Source organism: Cyprinus carpio, chromosome A4 (genome assembly GCF_018340385.1).
Source record: "Cyprinus carpio isolate SPL01 chromosome A4, ASM1834038v1, whole genome shotgun sequence".
Classification (NCBI taxonomy): domain Eukaryota; kingdom Metazoa; phylum Chordata; class Actinopteri; order Cypriniformes; family Cyprinidae; genus Cyprinus; species Cyprinus carpio.
Window position 1 is genome coordinate 13,615,343 of NC_056575.1, and position 24,260 is coordinate 13,639,602.

The 24,260-nt window shown below is 38.8% G+C and overlaps 1 protein-coding gene across 32 annotated transcripts in view; it reads left to right on the top strand.

The window, feature by feature from the left end:
• LOC109067996 (voltage-dependent L-type calcium channel subunit alpha-1C-like) overlaps nucleotides 1-24,260 on the top strand; it is a 119,730-nt gene that overhangs the window by 27,338 nt on the left and 68,132 nt on the right. For all 32 annotated transcript variants that reach the window (XM_042741834.1, XM_042741818.1, XM_042741953.1 and 29 more), the window contains exons 2-3: nucleotides 12,701-13,043; nucleotides 15,432-15,537. In XM_042741834.1, the coding sequence (XP_042597768.1) occupies nucleotides 12,701-13,043; nucleotides 15,432-15,537 (449 nt within the window). The remainder of the gene's footprint in view (nucleotides 1-12,700; nucleotides 13,044-15,431; nucleotides 15,538-24,260) is intronic.

Genomic DNA, 24,260 nt, shown 5'->3' on the forward strand with positions numbered 1-24,260 from the left:
TGATCACTGAGGAACAGGAAGTGGTTGAGCACTGGGGCTGGGCCACAGCCAGAAGTAATGTATCGGGATTTGTATTCATTACAGATACACTCTGGGCTCTCCTGTCTCGGTGCCAGCATAAGAGAGATGGAGGACCGGCCTGGTTCAGACTCACTATAAGCACAGGGAGCAAGAGAGAGCACACTACAGGAATATGAATAAGAGAGAGAGAGAGAGAGAGAGAGAGGGGTGCAGATTCATTTTCCTATTGGCAACTTCAGCTTTCACTCCATCAGTATACTGCTCACCTTTTGGAGGTGCCAAGCAGCTTTGTGGGTGTAATCTCATGTTAAACCTCTCTGCTTTCTCTCAGAAATGTACTTCTTTATTTTAAGTGTTATCTTCTATCCCTGAATCTCAGCAGTGGTCTTGTAAAATGTGATATGAGACATGTAGGTTTCCGACCTCAGAGCGGTTGATGTCTCAGGCAGATGGTGCTGAGGGTCTTTGGGCCCCCTTACTTGCTAACACACTGGTCCTGGTTGTAAAATCATTCTAATGATGTAAATGTCTTTCCCAGCAAACCATTGGCTTTTCCTGAATATTCAACAGTTGCTGTTCATTTTCACTTTTTTTAAGTCAAAAAAAAAAAAAACCTTTTTTAACAAAACTTTGTCTTATTGTGCATGATTCAATATTTAAGATGACTAAAAAAAAACTGACTGAAAAGCCATTTCCAAAGCCAAAGGGGTCAAAAACAAACAAAATTAAGCATGCATAGATGAATTGTTTATAATAAGATCATTAAGAAGCATTTAGAAAGGGTGAATTTCCATTTCTCATCGACTTTAAGGTTTTATTTTATGCTAAATGTTTAGTTTGCTTCAGTAATAGATAACATTAGTTAAATTTGCTGTAGTTGCTGTTTAATGCTGCATTTAAAACAGCAGCATGTGTAAAGTAGCATTTGCATCAAACACACAGGACTCTGGGCTCTAGCCTGACCTGACTTTGCTTTGCTTTTCCTGTCATTGTACCCTTAAGCAGCCCTTAGGCTCTCATCTAATGTCCTAGCTCAGAGGAATGAGGTAAGACTCTTCAGGGTCAAGAAAGAAGTCATTTCAGGCCTGGCAGAGGTGAAAAATGATCAAGCTCACACTCATTTTTTTTTTTCTGTTGTGCTTTCCTTTCACTGTTGCTTTTGACTCTGTGCCTGTCTGCGGTTTGTGTGCGAAACAGATGTCGATGAATGTGAGTCTGGCAGTCAGTTTTTATTTTATAGATGAACCTTCCTCTAAGTAGTTTTTCAAAGAACCATCTGACACTTTCTGTGAAATAAATCCTGGAAGAACCATTTCCGAGGGTTATATCAGAGGAAAGACGGCCGTAGTTTCCCCACAAAGGCTTGGATCACCCGTTTTTATGATCAGAAATGACTAGGAGTTTTTTCCACAACCTCATTTCTCCCCCACCAGCCCACCCTTTCTCATGTGACATTTCACCTTTCCCTTCTAACACACACACTCACACTCTCACACACACACACACACACACACACACACACACACACACACACACACACACACACAGGTGTGCAGAAGGGTCATTGTGGTCCCAAACCTTCCTCTTCGTCTTCTAGGACCCCAAAATAACTCTGCTGTTCTAATTAACGTAATTAATTTCACTTATAGCAGTTAATTATTTCAGATTGGGTGAAGAACAGAGCACTGGAATGAAGTGAGGGAAAGAGAGAAGGTGGTGGTCTCAGGAGTCTGTCTAATCTTGGTTTAGGGCAGTGGAGGAAGATTAGAGCTACTCATGCACTCCTGAAGAAAAGACGTGAACCCAATTACATCTTCTCTTTTTTTTCTGCTTCTCTCCCTATTTTAGCCCTCCAGAGTGCTGCCGTGAGCGCCTGTGTGTGATGATGACTGTTAAACTGGCTAATAACATCTCAGAACTGAAAAGAGTTCTGAACTCAACCCAGTTCTTGTTACAGTCATGTTACAGGTGGCCGAATGTGCATACTTCCCTTCTACACAGTTTGCAAGCAGCAGTATGTGAGTAGGATGTTGTATATTCAGTATGATCATGAAATGGTAAGCAAACAATAGGCGGACAATACCACAAAGCCTCACATGAGATTCAGAAGTGTACCAGCATTCGATACTTTGCTTTCCCATGAGGCCACAGGTGCTGGGGAGCCATCACATTTGAAAGGTTGATGGAGAACTGTGAGCTGGAAAGTTGTTGTCAAGTATAAAGGCCCGTTCACACCAAAAATGATAACTTGGTGATAACCATATTAGCGTCTGCAACGATGCAGGGTATTGTTCTGTTTATTATAAATTTGCGTTGCACTTACGTCGTCACATGCTTTGAATGCTTGAACGAACAATCAATGTTTTTATCATTCATCAGCTAAAAAACAACTTCTAAAAGCGATTCCAACAAAAAAATTGCTTTGTGCATTACTTGTGCTATTGAGTTCTCATGGAATTAGAATGACTATTAAAATCTTATAGTTACTGATACTCTTAAGACCCTTTCACACTGCACGTTGGACCAAATTGCCGGAACATTGCCGGGTCGCATTCTGTGTGAACGCAAACACGTCCCGGGATTGATCCCGTGTTGGGGACCTAGTAACATTGCCGGGTTCAGTCCCGTAATGAGCACTGTATGAACAAAAGCCAGATCTAATGCCGTGTCGTAGTGATGACGCGCGTTATCGCGTGACTCTTTTAGCGTGTTTTGAAGGCAGATCAACGTTCGCGACGAGATATATATGTGCAAACTGTAACGAAGCAGAGATCAGTTAGTTCCTCACTTTCCGCGATGAAGCTGAGATCGTTCGACAACTTCAGTGAAAGTTAACGTGCCTAGCCTTTTCAACTCGTACATTACACGTCACCCCCTGATATCACGTGTCTTCACGGGACCTTTACGGGTTGTGTGTGAACGCACACACATATTCCGGGTAATCACTGGCAGTGTGAAAGGAGCAAAATCTAGCGACCCGGGAACAATTGCCGGGACACATTACCCATGTATTTTCCGGAATCGCAGTGTGAAAGGGGCTTTAGTGTCCTTGGTATGAACAGGTCTTAAGTGCGAGAACTACCAAAAACATTGTTCCTTGTGGTTAAATTGTGCTCGTTTATCCGCAATCAAGTACAGCACTCACCTGTATATTTACAGTATTTCTTCATCAATGAACTTTCTGCCTTTACTCGCAAGTTAAGTGAGACTGAACTTCTGTGAAGTATGTGAATCTGGACACTCTATTCACATTCACAACTGTTTTACACACTCTCCAATGTATCCTGTTCATGCTACAGTAGACAAAAGCAGGATTGAGTAATGTCCATTAGATGAGGTAACCAAAGTCATTTCTCCTCTGTAACTTGCAAGTAATGCCTGTAACCTTCCGGTTGTTAAGACTGACGCCACATGTGATTTATTAGCCTTTTCCGTGTCCAAACGCTCCATCAGATCCCACAAGAAAAAAACAATGGTGGAACCTTTGAACCTTTCACAATCACTTCCTTCTGTACCACTGAGAGTTAAAAAGATCTAAACCAGGGGTTCTTACCTTTGGCCCTCAAGGTCCACAAAGTTTAACTTTCGAGTAAACCTGAAGACTTAGATTAGCTTGCTCAGGTGGGCTTGATTATGATTGGTGCTAAACTCTGCAGGAAGTCTAAACTCTGCTCCTAAATGCTTTGTTTTTCATTTGTTTAAGAATTATTACCTTTTCAACTGTTGCCCTTTCCTATTCTCTTTCTCATTGCAAGGAAAGCAGTAGAATGTAATTTGACTCCGGAACGGTAATTTTGGAAAATTAATGTGAAGTTGATAGTGACTTACATATATGTGCTGTGTAGTATTGATTCTTTAAAGATTTGATTGTTACACTAAACTGCATTTAAGAGGTTCGTCGATTTTGAATCACAGTTTCACCTGGAACTTTCAAGGGCAACAAAAGGCATGTGAATTCACCCAATCCGAACTTTGCTTTTGAAAATTAAGTAAAAAAATTCACAGGTATTGCTACCTTCACAGGTCACCTCTTGCCCTTCTGAATACAGAGGAGAAGAGGGGAAAGATGTTTAGAAAAAGACAGGAAGAGGCAGGGTGCATGAGCTGGACGGAACAGATAAAGAGGAGAGAGATGGAGTGATATTGGCATTGGAGGAAGACGAGAAGAGCGAGATAGAGAGAGAGAGCAAAAGAGATGGTCTGATGAGATATATATTATTCAGTAAGTTATACATTATTGAAGAGAGTTCATATTTAGCTGTTACACACACAGGCATAAATTAAGAGAAAAAGGGAGAAAGCACAGACGGAACAAGAGAGATGAAGACGAGATGAAGCCGCTCTAAATGTGTGTATGTGTGTGAGGGTTTAGGAGAGAAACGCGGCTGTAAGGATCAGCATTAATGCTCCAAGTTAAACGCAGCATTAATCTGGACCAGCGGGGTTTGCGCTTCGAGGCTCTTTTCGTGACGGAGATTACCGAATCCTCTGGGCCAAATTCCAGTTCAGAATTCCAGGACTCTCATTCATGTCTTGACTTTCATTCTAAAAGCATCGAATTCCATGAAAACCAGCTGCACTTTGGTTGTATATAAACAGGCCAGACTGCATCACAATGGAACATTTTATTCAGCGTATGAAGGCCTCATGACGGCATACCTATATGTGTCCAGGATATATGAAGCAGTTGCTGAGACGTCTGTGAATGCAGATCTGTGGTTTGGGATGGAATCAAGTTCATTTCAGGATCAAGTGCCAATTTTCCAGTCTTCATTCCAGTTTTTGGGTCTTATGTATTGTGAAAGCAGTAGTTTATAATACAAAATGACAGTAGCTATGTTTCTAAAGTTGCGAATTTACCTTTGCCTCTGGCTCTTTTTTCTTACATAATAAATTATGAAACTAATGCTGTCATGTTATTTTGCTCTCGGATGTCTGATGTTTGGGAATGCAGTTGTGTGAGACTGTTATGAGAGGTGATTACCAAATAACTTTGGCTTTGGACTTTGGAAAATTATTAAAATAACGTTTGACATGGTGTGTGATGATATTGGGGCACTGGTTAGTGCAGTTATCTAATCACATGATCTGGTGAGGCAAAGTCACGTCACTTTTTTTTTGATGCACATTGAGAAGTTTCCATTCTATGCACGTGTTCTTATCAGATAAAAAAAAAAATATCTGACTCAGTTTGGTGCACAAATTGTTTTTGTGCATATTTTTAGACTTGTTGACTTGATGATGTGAGTTGTGTTTTTACTTTTCTAAGCAGTTAGACTTCTGATTTTTACCTGGTGAAGGATAAAACGGTCAAATAAATAAATAAAAATATCCCATTGATTTACAATGAATTGGACACTGAACAATATTGCTTTCTTTTATTGTTGTAACTCCAGAAATCTGTTTAGCAACACAATGCAAATATCAAAATCATGATGGGTTTGTTGATTTTGACCCATTGTGAAGGTTATTGTTCTGTATGAAAGTGTGTTTTAAATTTCATGGTAGATGTGTTTGAATCTAAGCTACAACCTCAATGCCATCTTTCTGGAATCCCTCACTCTCTGGCACCTACTCGTGTGTGTGTGTGTGTGTGTGTGTGTGTGTGTGTGTGTGTGTGTGTGTGTGTGTGTTGATGACCAATATTAAACAGACATGCTTTGAACTCCATAGTGACTGATGTCTGTTTCTTAAAATAACTCTGACCTTATCTCCTGGTCCTGTAGTCTATATGTTTGTGAGCAGGACATCAGGAACGGATGAAAAGAATAAAAAAAACATAACACCAAGAAAGAAAGAGAGAGGGAAGGAGGAGTTATATGTTTGCTTGTATAAACCTCACTCATTGTAGTGCAAATACCTTGTTTAACCTCATCTCAGTAAACCCACTGTGAGAAATGGAACTACTAAATGAATATAATACAAGTTATAGGATACTTGTTGCTTTTTTTAGTGAAAGCCTTGAGTAGTACTGCCTACAACATGACCTAGACACAGCACAACTGGGTTCCAGCAATGAATAATCGCAGAAAGGCTACAACAAAACACAATCACAGCTGATCAGAACATGTTTCATGTCTAATAGATAATGTGGAGCAGCGTGATTAGGACACAGTGTTGTCTATATAGATCTGTGTGGGTCTTTAAAGGGATAGTTCACCCAAAAATGAAAATTTGATGTTCATCTGCTTACTCCCAGGGCATCCAAGATGTAGGTGACTTTGTTTCTTCAGTAGAACACAAACCAAGATTTTTAACTCAAACCATTGCAGTCTATCACTCTTATAATTTAAGTGGATGGGAATCATGGCTAAAACATACAATAAATCTGAAAAAAACATACACAAACAAAACCAAATTAAACCCTGTGGCTCGTGATGATACATTGATGTATAAAGACACAAAATGATCGGTCTGTGCAAGAAACTGAACCGTATTTATACCGTTTTTTTACCTCTGATTCACGCAATGTCCAAACTGTTAGAACTCTCTTTAGCGCATTCTCAGCAGCAGGCGCGTGAGGCGTCTTCTTCTTCTTGCTTTTATGGCGGATCCCAGACTTATAAGTGCATTACCGCCACCTATCTGTCAAGTGGACCATTGACACTCCTAATTGAGATTGTAGATAGAGTGTCAGTGGTCCATTTAATAATTTCATATTTTTGGGTGAACTATCCCTTTAAGTACTGTTGGTGCAGCATACATGAGAGGCTTGTGTTAAAACAGTCCAGCTGATTAGAGGCCTATTTATTAGCTGGAACCTAGAACTTAGAAACACACACATTATTTTCTGTAGCTTGTCGATAAAATAGCAGAATCACGAGATGGCGGCATTTTACTAAAAAAATAAAATAAAATTCATAAGTCTTTATTGTTGAATTTTTTTTATGAATCACATTTTTTTTCTACGCCTATTCTATTCTATTCCTCAATAATAATAATAATATTTATGTGTTTATCTGTTTATTGTAATTCTTTTATGACATCACTGTCTGTTGATTCACAGAGGCTGAATAGCTTTGTTGTTGCTGTGCACCATGTGTGTATTTCAGAAATGTGAGCGTGTGAATATATGTCTCAGGTGTGCATGTGTATGCGTCTCAGGTTTGTGACTGTGTGGGTCTGAATGGCTCACGTGTGTGTGTGTGTGTGTGTGTGTGTGTGTGTGTGTGTGTTAATGCTGAATGACGGCTAATGCATGTAAACATTATGTTGGTGTTGGTGCCCTGCTTTATTAAGGTTTTGGTCATGTTTAGGGGTGCGTGTGTGTGCTATGGCTGAGGGACCAGTGAAGCGTGACTGAGCAGCTTGATCTGATTGGCTGGCTTTGATAACAGTGATGTAATTGAACAGATGGTAATGGATGACACCTTCAGTGTGCCCCGCCCACTCACGCCACACACACGGTATTCTAATACAAGCAGTGCCTAAGTGTTGTGTTTTGCCTGTATCTTTCTCTAGCAAACACTCACTGTCTTACTCTTTGATCTGTCTGTCTGTGTGTGATAGAGAAGGACAGAAAACCGAGGTGGCCAAAGACCAGTGTGTATCTCACCATTATTATCCTGTCACTGGTCAATTTTCTTCTCCAGTAGTTGGGTCTTTTCTCACTGACTTATTTATTTTAGCTTTATGGCTTCAGAGCATCGTCAACATGACTCCATTTCCCACAATTCCCTGCTAAGTTATGTACAGCGATTATTTCGTGCTTTACAGCTCACTGCTGCATGTGTGACATCATCGAGTGATGACTCAGTGCCACATTAACCCAGCACTTATAAAGTCAAAATGAAACTTTTATGATGCCCAGCTCAACTTCACTATAAAGGGCTTTTACATTAAAATTATTTATATTTTTCCACATATTAATACGTCCATTAACCTCACTGTTGGTTTCTCAACTGGCACAGGACCTGCACAGAAGTACTTGACCTCCATTCTTTTTTTTTTTTCTCTCGAGTCAATCGCCAGAACCATAAATGTCATGTGACTAATCATTCTGGAGCCGTAGGGAAATTACATATCCTTCACTATAGCGATTATCTTGAGGTGTGGCGTCAAAGGCAGCAGACAAGGGAAAATGAATCCATTTCACACGTTAAAGAGCCATCCAAAAGATGAAATACATCTAACAGCTTAATTTTTCATAGAATTTTTTTTTTTCTTTTTGCCTAATTTAATTTTTTCACAATATATGGCAACCAGTGTTAATGTTAACTACACTGAAAACCATAAAAAAATTTATGATGACGTTAGTTGAAATGGATTTAAAATATCAATGATTGATAATGACTGATATAATGATCAATTTATTTAATGAAAAACTTTTAAACTTTTAAAAATTCTTTAAAAATGAATATTAGAAATGTTGCCTAATAAAACAACAAAAATAAAATAAATAGAAATCTAACAATAAAATTGAGAAAAGCATATAACAAAATTGCTAAAATCTAAACTAAAGAAACTAAAACTGTACAACAATTAGTACAACAATTCTTAAAACTAAAACTGTACAACAATTAGTACAACAATTCTTCATTAAAAATATGAATTAATACTATAATAATATATAAATAATATTAAGTAACGCTAATGACATCTGAATGGCTGTCAATGGAGAAAGATGCTTTTGCCCCAGAATGTTGTAGTTTACCAGCATTACGTGTCACTTCCTTTCTCTGTTTTCTGCTATGCTTTTAAACAGCCCTTCACAAATATACATATCAGTGTTTAGAGTGTAGCATGTCTCAGCTGAATGAAGGAAATATAGTTCAACAAGATGTGATGCAAGATCTGTTGATGCCGCCACATACAGGTCTGTCGCTCTCTCTGTCACTTCTTCTATCCCGCTCTTGCTTTCTGTTACCTCCTCATCACTTTCTCCCTATGAATCTGGGTTATTCTGGTCTTGTATCTCTGCAGATGAATTTTAAAAGGATGTTATTAATACTCTTGCGTGTGTGTGCGTGTCAGTGTTCTAGGGTCCACAGGGTCCTGTGTCTCTTCCTGTGTTTGGATCTTTCGGCAAGTAATGTTGTTCTAGCTTTTAAGGCTTAACTCCTGCCACACCATTAAAATATTTTCTTTATTTCTCTAATATTTGGATAAGTAATCATTGTTATGATTATTGGTCTTTAAATAGATTTTAAAAATGCTTGCAGAGGCCAAGGGGTCCGATTTTGCTGGTTAGCATGGTCCACTTTCCATCTTTCTCTTGTGGATGTTCAAAAGTAGCTGTGTATGCCAACAAATATATATTTTTGCAAGCAAGAAATAATCATAAAATAGTCATAAAATAGGTCTGGATACATCATGGCTGCATTTGAAATCACATACTTCCTGCGTCGGTGCTTTTTATTAAGTAATTTTTTTGCAAATGTTATAAAGTTATGTTCTATATACGTAGTATGAAAGTGTGTAGTATGAATGAAACCAGGTTGTACTACATTTTTGTCATGTTGTCATACTGTTTTTTCCAAACCATTTTTTAGGGAAGTGTGTATTTTTAGAAATGGTCAGTGTGAAACTGCAGACTACTCTAAAACACACCCCAAACAATGCCACAGTCTTAACCACACCCCCTAACAATGCCGCACCCTTGACCACACCCCCTAACAATCCAACACCCTTAACCACAACCCCTAACAATGCCGCACCCTTAACCACACCCCCAACAATGCTGCACCCTTAACCACACCCCCTAACAACCCTACACCCTTAACCACACCCCCCTAACAACCCTACACCCTTAACCACACCCCCTAACAACCCTACACCCTTAACCACACCCCCTAACAACCCTACACCCTTAACCACAAACCACAACACAACAACAATGCCGCACCCTTAACCACACCCCCCTAACAATGCCGCACCCTTAACCAACCCAGTAAAGCTTGTTTACTGTAGTTGCAATGTTATATTGATATATATTGCATATATTCCATCTAATCCACTTCATCTGTGGTAAAGTATGCAAACACTGCACAAGCATCACTATAGAAAGCAGAAAGTGTCCGACTTCATGTCTCTATAAGTGGCAAATCTCGTTGATCAGTTAAATCCGGCCGCAGTCAAAGTCAAACACCCAATATCACACTCTGAACCACGCCTCCAAACAATATCACTCCCTCTTTTACAGTGTTTAACAGGTGTCTTTATCCTAGTGTTGTGACAAAATGGCCTGGCTGCAGAAGAAACCAGAGCAGAATGAACTAGTAGAAATCAGAGCAGTAATGTTTTATTCTCTTGTACGCTTGTGGTCAAATTATCCACTGCTGGGTCCAGCAGTGAAAATACTCTTAATGCACAGCTCAGAGAGAGAGAGTGAACGGCTGTATGTGTTTTTGTGTGGTGAGATGAATATATGAATGGTGATGCTGACTCATAAAACAGTATGTGAGAGAGTGTGTGACTGTGGTGTTAAAATACACTCATCCATGCAGTACATTAGATTAACACATGCTGAGGTATGTGTCTGTTTGCTTAGCTGCTGGAGTGAAAATGGTGACATATGGACAAAAACACCATATTTTGGAACCAAACTATAGTTATCCTCTGCCCAATCTCCTTTAGCCCCTCCTCAAAATATATTAGCCCCTCCCCTAGCTCATATAGTCCCTCCCTATTAGTTTCAGCCTGTTTCTTGCTCATCCAGTACTAATAGCTACTTACAAGTGCTGTAAGGTCATTTGAGAGTGGCTGATGACAATAAATGTTTGTCTGTTTATAGTGAAAGAGGCATTTCTTTCTTTTTAAAAAAAAAGTTTTTAATTCTCATTTTTACAGTCATCCATTTGTTCATACTACTGTGAGTGTTTTATATACACACACACTTTCCTACATACACGAACCAACCAGCTAAAAAAAAAAAAAAATGAACCTCCCTCAAATAAAGTTCCAAAGCGTGACCCTCTATTCAAAAGCTCTAAGAGAAGCCCATTGCAGGTTTCAGATCAGAGGGAAGGGGGTCCCCTGGTGTCTGATGCAGTTGCAGAATGTGATTGAATCTTAGTTCATCCATCAGCAATATGGATTCCAAAGCAACCAACTCTAGTGGCTGTCAGAGCTGATGGCTCAAACTTTAGAAAGTTTTCAGTGAGGTGCAGATTTGATCTGTGTGAATGAATGTGGGATTTGAAATTTGGTGATTTTCCTTGACACCTAGTCTTTGCTTTGTGAATTCAAGTTTAAAAGAATGTGTGTGTGTGGCTCTTTTTGTTTGTTTCTGCTTTCATGCATGTTCGTTTGTGCCTAAAAATAAGAAACTCATTTATCTTCCATTTCGAAAAAAAAGAGTGTCCGAGTATCTTTCGAGAGTGAATCCAAAGTAGGTACTTCAGGATGAGTAACTGAGATTCTTCCTTTTAAAAGTCCTTTATCCAGAGCATGGCTTTACTATGGTAATTAGAAATGGTGCTTTAGGAGAGTCTGTATGTCATTGAGAAAAGCCCACTTTGACTTCCTGTAATTTAACAGGAGTGAGATAACACAGAACAACTCTCCAGTTCTCCTCTTACTCTCAAACATACTTTACTGAATCCTAATGACCAAAACCCAGCACTTTCTCCTATAAAGACTTCTAAAGTATGTGATTTCTGCACCACTAGCATTGCAGCATAACTCTACAAAAAACTACATGTTAAACTGGGATAGGAGAAAATATTTTAGCGTAGACAAACTCACTGATGTCATTATTACTTGACATTTAAAACTAATCCAGACTTTGGCTTATTCACCAGACTTAACCATATACAATGAAACAGAAGAACGGTTAGAAGAGATTAAAAATGAGGGTACAGGATAGGCGAAACTTTCAGTTCTGTGGTTTACTACTGTGATCTCACTCTGTCTCTCATTCCTGACACACATACACACACACACACTTCAGTAGGACGGTTGAAGGTGGTTCTCTTTGGATTTTACGCTTTTGGACTGCAGATGGAGATGAGACACAGTCCTGCAGGGCTTCCATGTTTGATGTTTAGTGTGATATAATACGAATACTCTGTTGCAGTTGGCCAGTATGGTTATATTGGAATGCCTCAAAACAAGACAGTTAATATAAAAGAACACTGATTGGCTTTTCACACTTGAAATTGTTTACCCAGGAGTTATTACAAATAAATACCAGGGGTGTTTAATCTTGGGTTGCCAGGCTTTGAGATTTCACACTGTACATTTTTAAACCCATTTGTGTATGGATTTGATGGTCTTATTTGCATTTTTACAAGCTTAATAACATTGACTAGACAAGTACAACATGTGACAAGCTCACAAACTGTTTTAATAACCGCTTGTCCATCTGGCTGTGAGCTTTGTTGTCCCTGTGGACTTCTATAAAATAAACTCTATTAAATGACTGAAAATCTGGGGCTTGGACAGGGGTAAAACAGTAAAAATCTTTTATTTTTTGGTTTTTCAAATCTACCCTAAAAGGCATTAGAAAAGTTGCCAAGTAAATGAAGGTATGATTAAAAAATATGTTTAAAAATATTTAAATATGACATCAGAAACATCTTTATTGAAAAACAACAAAAAAACACAAAAAAACACCACTAAACTCCACTTCATATAATGTTTTTAAGTGTGTGTGTGTGTGTGTGTGTGTGTGTGTGTTAGTGCTACATTAACGTCTCTCTCATGCTCTCATTCACTGTCTCCTTCTCTTCCTCTGCAGGCTCCAACTATTCCAGCCCGTCGTTGGCTCCAGTCCCCAGTCTGAATGAGGACGAGCGTGTGGGGGGTGGGGGTGGGGTGCTGGGTCTTGCACCTGAACACATTCCCACCCCTGGCGCCTCCCTCAGCTGGCAGGCAGCCATCGACGCGGCACGGCAGGCCAAGCTGATGGGCACCTCCGGAGCCCCGATCTCCACTGCGAGCTCCACGCAGCGCAAACGCCAGCACTACACCAAACCCAAGAAACAGGCCAGCACTGCCTCCACGCGCCCACCCCGAGCCCTTCTCTGCCTCACTCTTAAAAACCCCATCCGCAGGGCATGCATCAATATCGTGGAATGGAAGTATCCTTTATTGAACTCTGACCTGTTTGTCATATACAGTATATACACTACTGTTCAGAAGTTTGGGGTCGGTAAAGTTTTTTAAAGTTATGCTCACCAAGACTGCAATGAAACCAGTAATATTATGAAATGTTATTTCAAATTAAAGACAGTACACTGATATGAAGTTACTGATTTTTTTTATCTGTAGTTCGTAAATTTACATTCTTGGCAGACATATTCCTCCCAGAGCGATATCTAAAAAAGTCTCATATTGAGTTTGTGACAATTGTTTCAGCAGGTAGCTGAGGATACAGTTCTTTTGTGAATGTTAATTAATCAGTGTTACAGTTACAGACTGCTCATAAACTCCTCAGTCAGGATGTAGCTGACTTTTAATTATTGATCTCCAGGCCATAAATGTATTCTATTCATCTTTGATTTGCAGCTGTGCTTTTGAACATGTGCGGTTATTAATTGTTGTATGATCTGTTTGTTAGTATTACAGCATGTTTGACAGATGTGTCATGACATCTTTGCATTGCTATAACTATGCAATGGTGCATGAAGTAATACAAAACTATAATTCATTATGCCACTTCAGTGAAGAAAAAAAATCTTGACGGTCATTCCCTCTTTGCTGCATTACAGGTGTGAATGTGCTTCTTTCTGGTTTTTATGCCACTTCAGATGCAGCTTCTGTGCTACCTTTTGCTTGTGTTTTGTTTGATAGAGTGTATTGTTCTCATCAGATGTGAATCCTTCTTATATCTAATTCTACAAAGGGTTAAATCGAGTTGAGCTTTGATGAGTCATTCAAGGGCACCCCAAAAAATCATACAACAGAATACAGTACGGTACGTTCCCCTCCCCTTTTCCCTTCCCCCTCCCTCTCTTCCCCCCCCTCTCTCACGGTTTTATGTAATCATTTCTGCCCACAAGAGACAGCAATAGCTCCCCGACCAGGAAAATATGTTAATTAGGATTGATTGGTTGAGTAAAATGCTTCATTCATCAGAAAATAGGAGATCCAGTTCCCATTCACAGATTTAGCCAAGAACTTATCACACCATCAAAGATTTCCCCATAAATTCACAAACCGGCACGAGGGAACGGCTGAACTGTGGATACAGAGAAGTATCTTCCCTCATTTATTTCAGTGGGATATTTTATAAAAGTTCCTGTTTTGCCGGTTCTATCCGTGTGTGTCTTCAGTCTTGCACACACTTGACTGGATCTGTATCTCCAGAGACTCCAGAGCCCATCTCTCCTGTCTTAGGCTATGTTGCCATGCCAACAGCTCCTCTCAACAGGCTGAAATATTCACCCCTCCCACACGCACACACAAATGCACACACATATTGACCCCTCCTACAAACACACATTCACATTAATTCACACCCAATCAGATTTCATATATACACCTTTTTCTTCAAAAGCCGCTATAGGTGAATAACGAGGAGAATAACAACGTGCAGTAAATGGTAAAACCATTTGCACTACAAACCAGTGTGTTCATAATTAAGATAATACATTAAAATAATATGATAAGACACACCAACTTTCAATATCAAGCAACAAAACAAACTGTTTTGTACAGCTAAAAATAGCTGGATGCAGATTAGACCGGAAGCTACACCCATAGAATTTACAAATGGCCACGCCCATTTTTACAACAATAAAAAGGTGGATAGAAGTGTTATTTATAACCTTGTAAGACCTTAAAGATAAAATTCTGTTTGGGTCTGCCTGCAGTGGTCTGTTTTTACTCCCTTGGGGACCCAAACTACTGATCTACAAACATGCTTATCTAAATGTGTTACAGGGTCTATGGCTCTGTCATTCTGAACTAACCCCAGAGAGCCATAACTCAAGGCCCAGACAGCAGATACAAGAGAAACATCCAGAAAAACAAGAACACATCTGTTTCTCCTCAGGACACGTGCCATGCGACTCGACACCCATCTTGGAGAAATCCATTCCTGTAACATATGATGACACAGTTTGATTGCGTTTTCAGCAGAACTGAAAGCCAAACAAACAATTTGGCCAGTGAAAAGAGAGAGGGAGGAGAGGAAGAGAGGGAAGGAAAATGGAAGGGGGGTGAAGATCGTTGTCTTGATGAAGGCCAGGTTTTTGAAGAGCTTGGCCTTGCTATTAACAGGAAAGAAAAGAAAAAGATTTGAGTAGAGAAAAAAAGTCCAGAGAGGATCTAGACTCTTACACATTGTCTTGTGCACCGATGAGAGTACTGTAACATGTACTGTACTGTACTGTATATGTGTTCTTTTGTTACACACTGTCTTGTGCACTGATGATAGTTAACATGTACTGTTCTGTTCTGTATGCATTCTTTTGCTTGTGTATTAACCAGCTCTGATGTCATTTTCTTTAACACTGACTCATCAGACCATTTGAAATCATAATTTTGATGACTATTTTTGCAAACTGTGTGGCCTTAGCTGTCTACATCCCTTTCCCCGAGGACGATTCCAACGCAACCAACTCAAACCTGGTAAGAGACACTCTGCCTCACAGAACAAGTCAGAAATGAGCATGATGATGATTTGAGAGTGATGATAATGATGATGATCGTTATGGAATTAAGACTGTAATTATAATGTTTGTGGTGTGCTGCTTCTGATGGTAGTACTGATGAATATGGCAATGACCGTAGTGGTGAGGATGATTATGGCTGTGATGGATGTTATGTGATATTGGTGGTGGTGCTGGTGGTAATGTGGTTATGGTAATGGTGAGGATGATATTGGTTGTGATGGTTATGTGATGGTGGTGATTATAGTAGCCGTGAGGATGGTGATGGTTATGTAATGGTTGTGACAGCGTTTGATGATAATGGTGGTGATGGTAGTGGTGGGGACATGGCTCCAAAAATGTAAAGCACTTTGGCTGACAGACTGTTAAATAATGCTTTATAAATAAAGGAAGGAAGAAGATGATGATGGAAATGTGATGTTGGTGTTAACTGTGATGACAGGTCATGATGGTGAGGATAAACATGGGTTTGTGATAGCAATGATGGTGGTGATGATTATGGCAATGATAGTAGCAGTGAGGCTGGTGATGGTTGTGACTGATGTTAATGATGAGGGTAATACTGGCAGTGACTGGTAATGATGATGGTGGTGGGGATAGTTATGGTTGTAATGGTGATGGATGTTACGTGATTGTGATGGTGAGAAAAAATGGTTGTGATGGTTATGTGAGACTAATGATGGTGGTGATGATGGTGATTATGGCAATGTTAGTAGCAGTGAGGATGGTGATTGTGGGGATGGTTATGGTTGTGACTGGTGTTACTGGTAAGGATAATACTGGATACAACATGGGCGGGTATATGCAAATTGATGGTAGTGGTGGGAATGGTTATGGTTTGTAATGTGATGATGATAACTGTGTGAAAGAAATGATGGAGGTGGTGATTATGGCAGTGAGGATAGTATTGGTTGTGACAGTGACAGTAATAATGGTGACTGATGGTAGTTATGTTTTGATGATGTAATGCATGATGCTGTTTGTGACGGTGATTGATAATGGTTATGGTGGTGATGATCTGATGATGGTAGTATGATGCTGTGACCATATGCTAATGATTGCTAATGATAGTGGTGATTACATGATCGTGACGATGGAGATCATGATAATAGTGGTTCTGCTGCTGATGATATTGTGGATATGATGTGATGTTAGTGTTAGTGGTAGTCGTGACCTTATGATTGGGATGATGACAAGGATGACAGTGATTGCTGTTGGTAGAATGATTACATAGCTCTTAACTTTTGTGATATGCAATTGCATTTTAGAACTTACACTGGATTTTGAATTTGAAGTGTAGGCTGCTGAATCTAGAATAGAGAGATTGGAACTCTGTAAGCCTAAGAACAGCCTGTGTGCTTCAGTGCTCAATGTACAGTACATTCAGCCTGGATGAATGCAGAATGATGGAGTGTGTGGGTAATATGGATGTTTGGCTGTGGAAGGAGTTCTCAGAACTCTCAGAGATTCATGCTGTAGCCTGAGTAACACTAATCCATCCACACATCAGCTCTGCAATCTGAAGCTGCATTATGTCTTTTCCCAGCGAAGAACACAATGAAAACCTGTAAATGCGTGAATGAAAGCATGTGCCACGCTTTTGGGGGCACATACTGTAGCTCATGGCCGTGCAGTGACTGCGGTCACATTTGCAGCGACTTCATTCATTAAAAAATGTTTTAAACAAAACCAACCATATCTAATACAAAAAATTTTTTTAAATCAAACCAAACAACTCAAAGAACAACAAACCCTATAAATCACTTTTTGAGAATGACCTATACAAAAATAAATGTACAATATAACTAATTTATGAGGCAATGAACTACACACCCTATAAAGTATTTGAGAATGACCTATACAAAAATAAATGTACAATATAAATGTAAAAAAAAATGCTCTTTAGTAATTGATTTAAACGTGTATATAATGTAACATATTTTGAGTTTATTTTAAAATATTAAAGTATAGAAAAATTATGTATAGTATATACAGGTCCTTCTAAAAAAATTAGCATATTGTGAAAAAGTTCATTATTTTCCATAATGTAATGATAAAAATTAAACTTTCATATATTTTAGATTCATTGCACACCAACTGATATATTTCAGGTCTTTTATTGTTTTAATACTGATGATTTTGGCATACAGCTCATGAAAACCCAAAATTCCTATCTCAAAAAATTTGCATACTTCATCCGACCAATAAAAGAAAAGTGTTTTTAATACAAAAAAAGTCAACCTTCAAATAATTATGTTCAGTTATGCACTCAATACTTGGTCGGGAATCCTTTTGCAGAAATGACTGCTTCAATGCGGCGTGGCATGGAGGCAATCAGCCTGTGGCACTGCTGAGGTGTTATGGAGGCCCAGGATGCTTCGATAGCGGCCTTAAGCTCATCCAGAGTGTTGGGTCTTGCGTCTCTCAACTTTCTCTTCACAATATCCCACAGATTCTCTATGGGGTTCAGGTCAGGAGAGTTGGCAGGCCAATTGAGCACAGTAATACCATGGTCAGTAAACCATTTACCAGTGGTTTTGGCACTGTGAGCAGGTGCCAGGTCGTGCTGAAAAACGAAATCTTCATCTCCATAAAGCTTTTCAGCAGATGGAAGCATGAAGTGCTCCAAAATCTCCTGATAGCTAGCTGCATTGACCCTGCCCTTGATAAAACACAGTGGACCAACACCAGCAGCTGAGATGGCACCCCAGACCATCACTGACTGTGGGTACTTGACACTGGACTTCAGGCATTTTGGCCATTTCCTTCTCCCCAGTCTTCCTTCAGACTCTGGCACCTTGATTTCCGAATGACATGCAAAATTTGCTTTCATCATCCGAAAAAAAAAAGTACTTTGGACCACTGAGCAACAGTCCAGTGCTGCTTCTCTGTAGCCCAGGTCAGGCGCTTCTGCCGCTGTTTCTGGTTTTAAAAGCACACGCCTGTGCACGGTGGCTCTGGATGTTTCTACTCCAGACTCAGTCCACTGCTTCCGCAGGTCCCCCAAGGTCTGGAATCGGTCCTTCTCCACAATCTTCCTCAGGGTCCGGTCACCTCTTCTCGTTGTGCAGCGTTTTTTTGCCACACTTTTTCCTTCCCACAGACTTCCCACTGAGGTGCCTTGATACAGCACTCTGGGAACAGCCTATTCATTCAGAAATTTCTTTCTGTGTCTTACCCTCTCGCTTGAGGGTGTCAATGATGGCCTTCTGGGTTAACCTCTTACCCATGATTGCGGTTTTGAGTAATGAACCAGGCTGGGAGTTTTTAAAAGCCTCAGGAATCTTTTGCAGGTGTTTAGAGTTAATTAGTTGATTCAGATGATTAGGTTAATAGCTCATTTAGAGAACCTTTTCATGATATGCAAATTTTTTGAGATAGGAATTTTGGGTTTTCATGAGCTGAATGCCAAAATCATCAGTATTAAAACAATAAAAGACCTGAAATATTTCAGTTGGTGTGCAATGAATCTAAAATATATGAAAGTTTAATTTTTATCATTACATTATGGAAAATAATGAACTTTTATCACAGTATGCTAATTTTTTGAGAAGGACCTGTAATCTTTTGTATGTATTGTATACATTTTTGGAAGACTCAATTACGTAATTTACGATGCTTCATGGGAATGGGCTTTTATTGACTTGATTGTGTCATTTGCATTGCTTAATGGTTAATGCTTAATTTTACTGTGATTATCATTTCCATGATAACAGTAACTTCTCTCATTGGTGAAGCTAGATCCAGTATTATGGTAATGTAGTTTTTTTAGTGGGAATTCAGTAATTAAACACATTGTTGTTCTTGGTTCAGAGTTCACGGTATGTCTGTCATTAAATGTTTATATTTTTATTAAAAATAATTTCTGAACTCGATTTTTACTCCAAGAACCAAGCTTTTGCAGGCAGGTTAGAGTGACACAAGCATGGTTTCCTTCATTTGATACATACACCCCTCTGTTTATGGGCCATGAACAGAATCTTTTGATGGGTTGAGGTTGTCATGGATATGGTATCCTTGGTGATGGTAAAATGCACAGCTACCATGGTAGCACAGTTAACTATGCAGCCAACCTGCAGAGCAGAAGGTGCATTCATTCTGCGACAAAACTCTTTGTTAACTATCCACTTATTTGTTGCTCCTTTCTACGGTTAGTGACATGAAGCTCTCTCCTCAGGATAATGATCACAGATTCACAGAGCTCTCTTGTGCTACAGCAGGTCTTGCACATGAACCTCATTACTGGTCAAGCTGAAAGGAAGCTGGTATCAAAAACATTGTTAATTAAGAAGGCACTTCACACCATTATTTATTATTCATAACAATCCAGAAATCTGGTAACAATTTTCACATCTGCAATTTTTCTATTTAATTTATTCTATACAAGAAGTATCATTAGTCAGTGGGTTGCTTGACTAATCGAAAACCTGTATAAGTTAGGCTAGGTTTGTTCTTACCTGACCTTGACTGGATGTGTTCTTTAAGGTGCATTTATGTAAGAAGCGTTCTCGCAAAAACAGCTAGATGGAGCGCAACAGAATGGAACAGAATGCAAGAGTCTCAAGACGCGTAAAGGATGGACTATTTTTAACTTGACATGCCGACTTAAAAATGCAACACTTGTAGTGGGACTGTGTGAAGTGTGATGCAACGACGAAACAAAAGACATCCATCTCAATGTGTACTGTATGCCTGTAGTGGCGGCACTTTAAAGCAGATGAGTTTAAAAATAGTGTTTCCAAAAGAGTTTTACTGTGAATGTCCAAGTACCTACTAGTTAAAGCACAATGGCTAAAAATGTAAGAAATAAATAATAATTAATAAAACAAATACACAGCAATCGGCTAGTCAATCATCCAGAATACATGGGAGTGTGTTTATGGATATTTTATGCATAATTTACATATGCTTTAAAAATCTTTTTTATTAGTTTAATTTAAATAACAGCATATCAATCTTTTTAAAATATATAATATGTAACCTTTTTTTAATAAATGCATTTTTAAAGTACAAATTTTCATGTCATTACTAAAATACATAAATGAATATGCAATAAAATACTATTAAATGAATAAAAATATTTATAATAATCAGCTGTAGAGTTTGCACCAGAGCAAGCTTGGCACAAAAAGGGCATTGTGGCTAAAGAAGGGACTATGTGCTCACTTATATGCATATATATACAGTATAATAGTATTGAGTTTGTATATTTGTGTGGTGGATGAAGTACTTAAAGTAACACTTAAGTAAAAGTAAAAAGTTTTAAATACTTTTTAGTAAAAGTAAATACTTAAAACAATATATATCACATACTTTAAAACTTTTACTCAAGTAATATGCTAAATGGTGACTTCAACTTCTTCCAAAGTCATTTTCTGGTTCAATATCTGTTATCAGAAAAACAGAAAATTGAACCCAATCTGGATTTTTTTATGACGGACAAATAAAAAGCGCATTCAAAAATTGCAGACGAATATGCATGGGGGAAATGTAAAATCATACATTTTCATTAGGAAATGTAGTGGAGTAAAAGTGAAAGTTGACAGAAATATAAAAACTCAAGTAAAGTACAGATTCTCCCAAAAAATTACTTAAGTACTCTTACATAGGATTATTACTTTATTACATTACACCACTTTCAACCAGGATATGTCTGATTGGTGAGATCTGAAATAAAGGCGTTTTTATTTTTAGAGCGCAGTGAGAAAACGGCTGTCGCTGAGACTCTGGCGACTGGCCAGTTCACATTCTGCCCATTTCATCTACACAAACATCATATTTAGACAAGATCCATTCTCTTCTTGCTGCACAACCCACACAACACATGTGCACCCCTCCCTTACCCGCAAGAGTGAGGCTGTGCCATGGTGAGTGTGTAAGAGATATCTGTGTGTAAGGTGTAGTGTGTGTGTGTGTGTGTGGTAAAGGGTCAGAGCTGTGGGGACGGTGCAGTATTTTAAGGCAGCTAAAAACATCACTAGTGCAGAGAGTGACCCACATACATTTCTTTCTCTCTCTTCTTCGCTCTCACTTTCCACAGCGCCCTCTACCTGCTCCACTGAACACTGTAGCCTAGTGTAGCTTAAACCTGGCCAGAACTACACAAGTATATCTCTGTTATGTGCTCCCTGTGACACCACAGAGATGTATGAAGTTGTGTTTTCATCTGCTGTGAGTGTGTGTGTGTGTGTGAGAGAGAGAGAGAGGGATGAGTTAAAGGAGAATGATCTTCACCATGATGCTGTGTGGCAGTGAGTTGGGGTCCGTTTCTCTCGGTCTCTCTCATCTTGCTGAATTTTCTCAGTTCTGCTGCTGCTGTCACCATGCCTACCAGGAAATTTCCACTGCACTAGATGAGGTCATTGTTAAAGAGCTCACAAATATTTCTCTCTTTCTTGTATCCCAACATTTTTTTTTCTGAGAGAGAGAAATTTATCTATCTATCTATCTATCTATCTATCTATCTATCTATCTATCTATCTATCTATCTATCTATCTATCTATCTATCTATCTATCTATCTATCTATCTATCTATCTGTTGTTCTGTCGTTCTATGTGATCACATGGCACTTTAGTGCTGTGGTAATGAAAGAATGTGACATCTAGCGAGGTGTCAGGGCTCTGTGTGTGTAAATATTTAAGCAGTATCCCGTCTATTTGTTCATCTTTAACACCTGTTGTACCTTTATTGTTTGGTGATCCATGGCAAGGTCACTTGGTTGCCAAGATGAAATCCATGCTTCAGTATGCCTCTGTTTTCTCTTGTTTCTGTTTTACATTCTCACCCCTTCATAGGAGATCTTTGCTGACATTTAAAGCTGTGCACAAACCTGTCCCCTGTGTGTGTTTGTTTAGGGAGGTGGGGTTAAGGTAGTGTTCTGCTAAACAAATCAGAGGCGTTTCAGTTCAAGGGAACATTGCTGGTGTCATAACAAATCAAATTTTTTTCCATATATGTAGTTGTTACAGTGTTAAAAACTGAAATACGAGTTGCATTTTAAGAAGTAAATAAATGTTTGACCAAATGCAGAAATGGATATTTTTTTCTCTTTATGCTGTTCTGAAATCTCTCAGTCAGTTTTAAGAGATTTCAGAGTCAGTTTTTCTCTGGAAAGGTGTTGAAGTAAAGGATAATCCCCTTTTTGTTTTTGTTTCGTTGTATAATTCCATGATATTGAGCAAACAAAATCTCTGTCTGACTCAGTTCTGTTCATTTTAAAATGATTACGACAAAGCTTTCCAGACTTTCTCAGTCTTAGAAGATCTGAAATGCATCTATTTCAAACATGGAGAATGTTTGGATTGGGAATAGGCTGGATGGTCGACTACCGACCAAACAATTAGTGAGGTTTTATATAGCAGTGCTGCTTTACAACTTGTTTTATTTGACATATCCCTGTGGTGTGACATGTTTGTTGAATGTCTGCCAAGGGGCTGAGTGTTCCCATCAGATGACCCATTACTAGTGGATTTTGAAAAGTTGTGCTTTTGTACATCCCATATTTGGATGGAGAATAATATTCAGTCTACAGCGGAGAGGGACAGTGCATGTGTAGGGTTTATGCATTGTTGCATGGGGGCCACACATGACAAATGCAACAGATGCTTATTGCATGTTGCACAGAGTGTGTGCATGTTTGAGGGGAAGCATGATTTACGCCTGTGTATGTGTGTGGGCTAAATTACTTCAATAATAAGCATTTGATCTTTTGCTTCCGTGGTTGTTGTATATATCACTGGGTTCCTGTGTGTCTAGAGTAGCTTCGGGATGTGCATTTATGGGTCAGTTTTGGACTCGAAAAAACTAGGGAGGTGCTGATTTCACAAATCCACAGAAATAGACAGTGCAGCATCGCTTCCACATATGCTTGAATTTTAACCTCACCACAAATGTCACAAATGATATTTCGAGTGCAATGTTAAAAAAATATAGATATATTTTAGTCAAGCAGCTGTATTAACTCAACTTCAGATGTTCCTGCTTCATATGATCTGTCGCTACATGCTGATATAGGCTTACTGAAGATGTTCTGTGAAGTTTGGTGCATGTGTGTATATGGACGTTTCAAAATATTTTTAGATCAGACAGTTGCTTGCTTTTAAAGCAGTACATAGTGGCTAAGTTTAAAACTAAATGGATGACTGCATGTTAGTGGAATATGGGGTCCTTCTCTGTGGCCCAGGACACGTTAGTGTTAATTTGGTTTGTAATGGTTCAAATAACTCACGGTTTGGTTTGTATCACTGTTTTAGAGTCACTGTTTTGGTACGGTTCGCTGTATGTTATGTTTAAGGAAAAAAGGACTATAGTGACAAGTAAAAAAAAAAAAATTGAACAGCACAAATAGAGCAAAGATACAAATAAAATAAAATACAGTAGAGCAAAGATACAAATAAAATAAACAGTGCTTTTCAGGTTTTTTTTAGGTAGGTCTAACGTTAGTTTTTAAGTACAGAAATTGTAGTAATCAAATGTAAAATAACATTGCATTTTTGAATGTATAAATTAAAGATGAATCTTTATTAAAGTTAGAAAAGCTATTCAGTCAAGAGCAGTGAGTGAAGTGAGCTTGAGTGAGTGAGCTTCTTTTGTTGTTTGATTAACGTTAAAAACTTTAAGACAATGCATGGGTAGTACACTGATACTGTATGTTCATCCGATTATGTCTGCTAGGAAACTC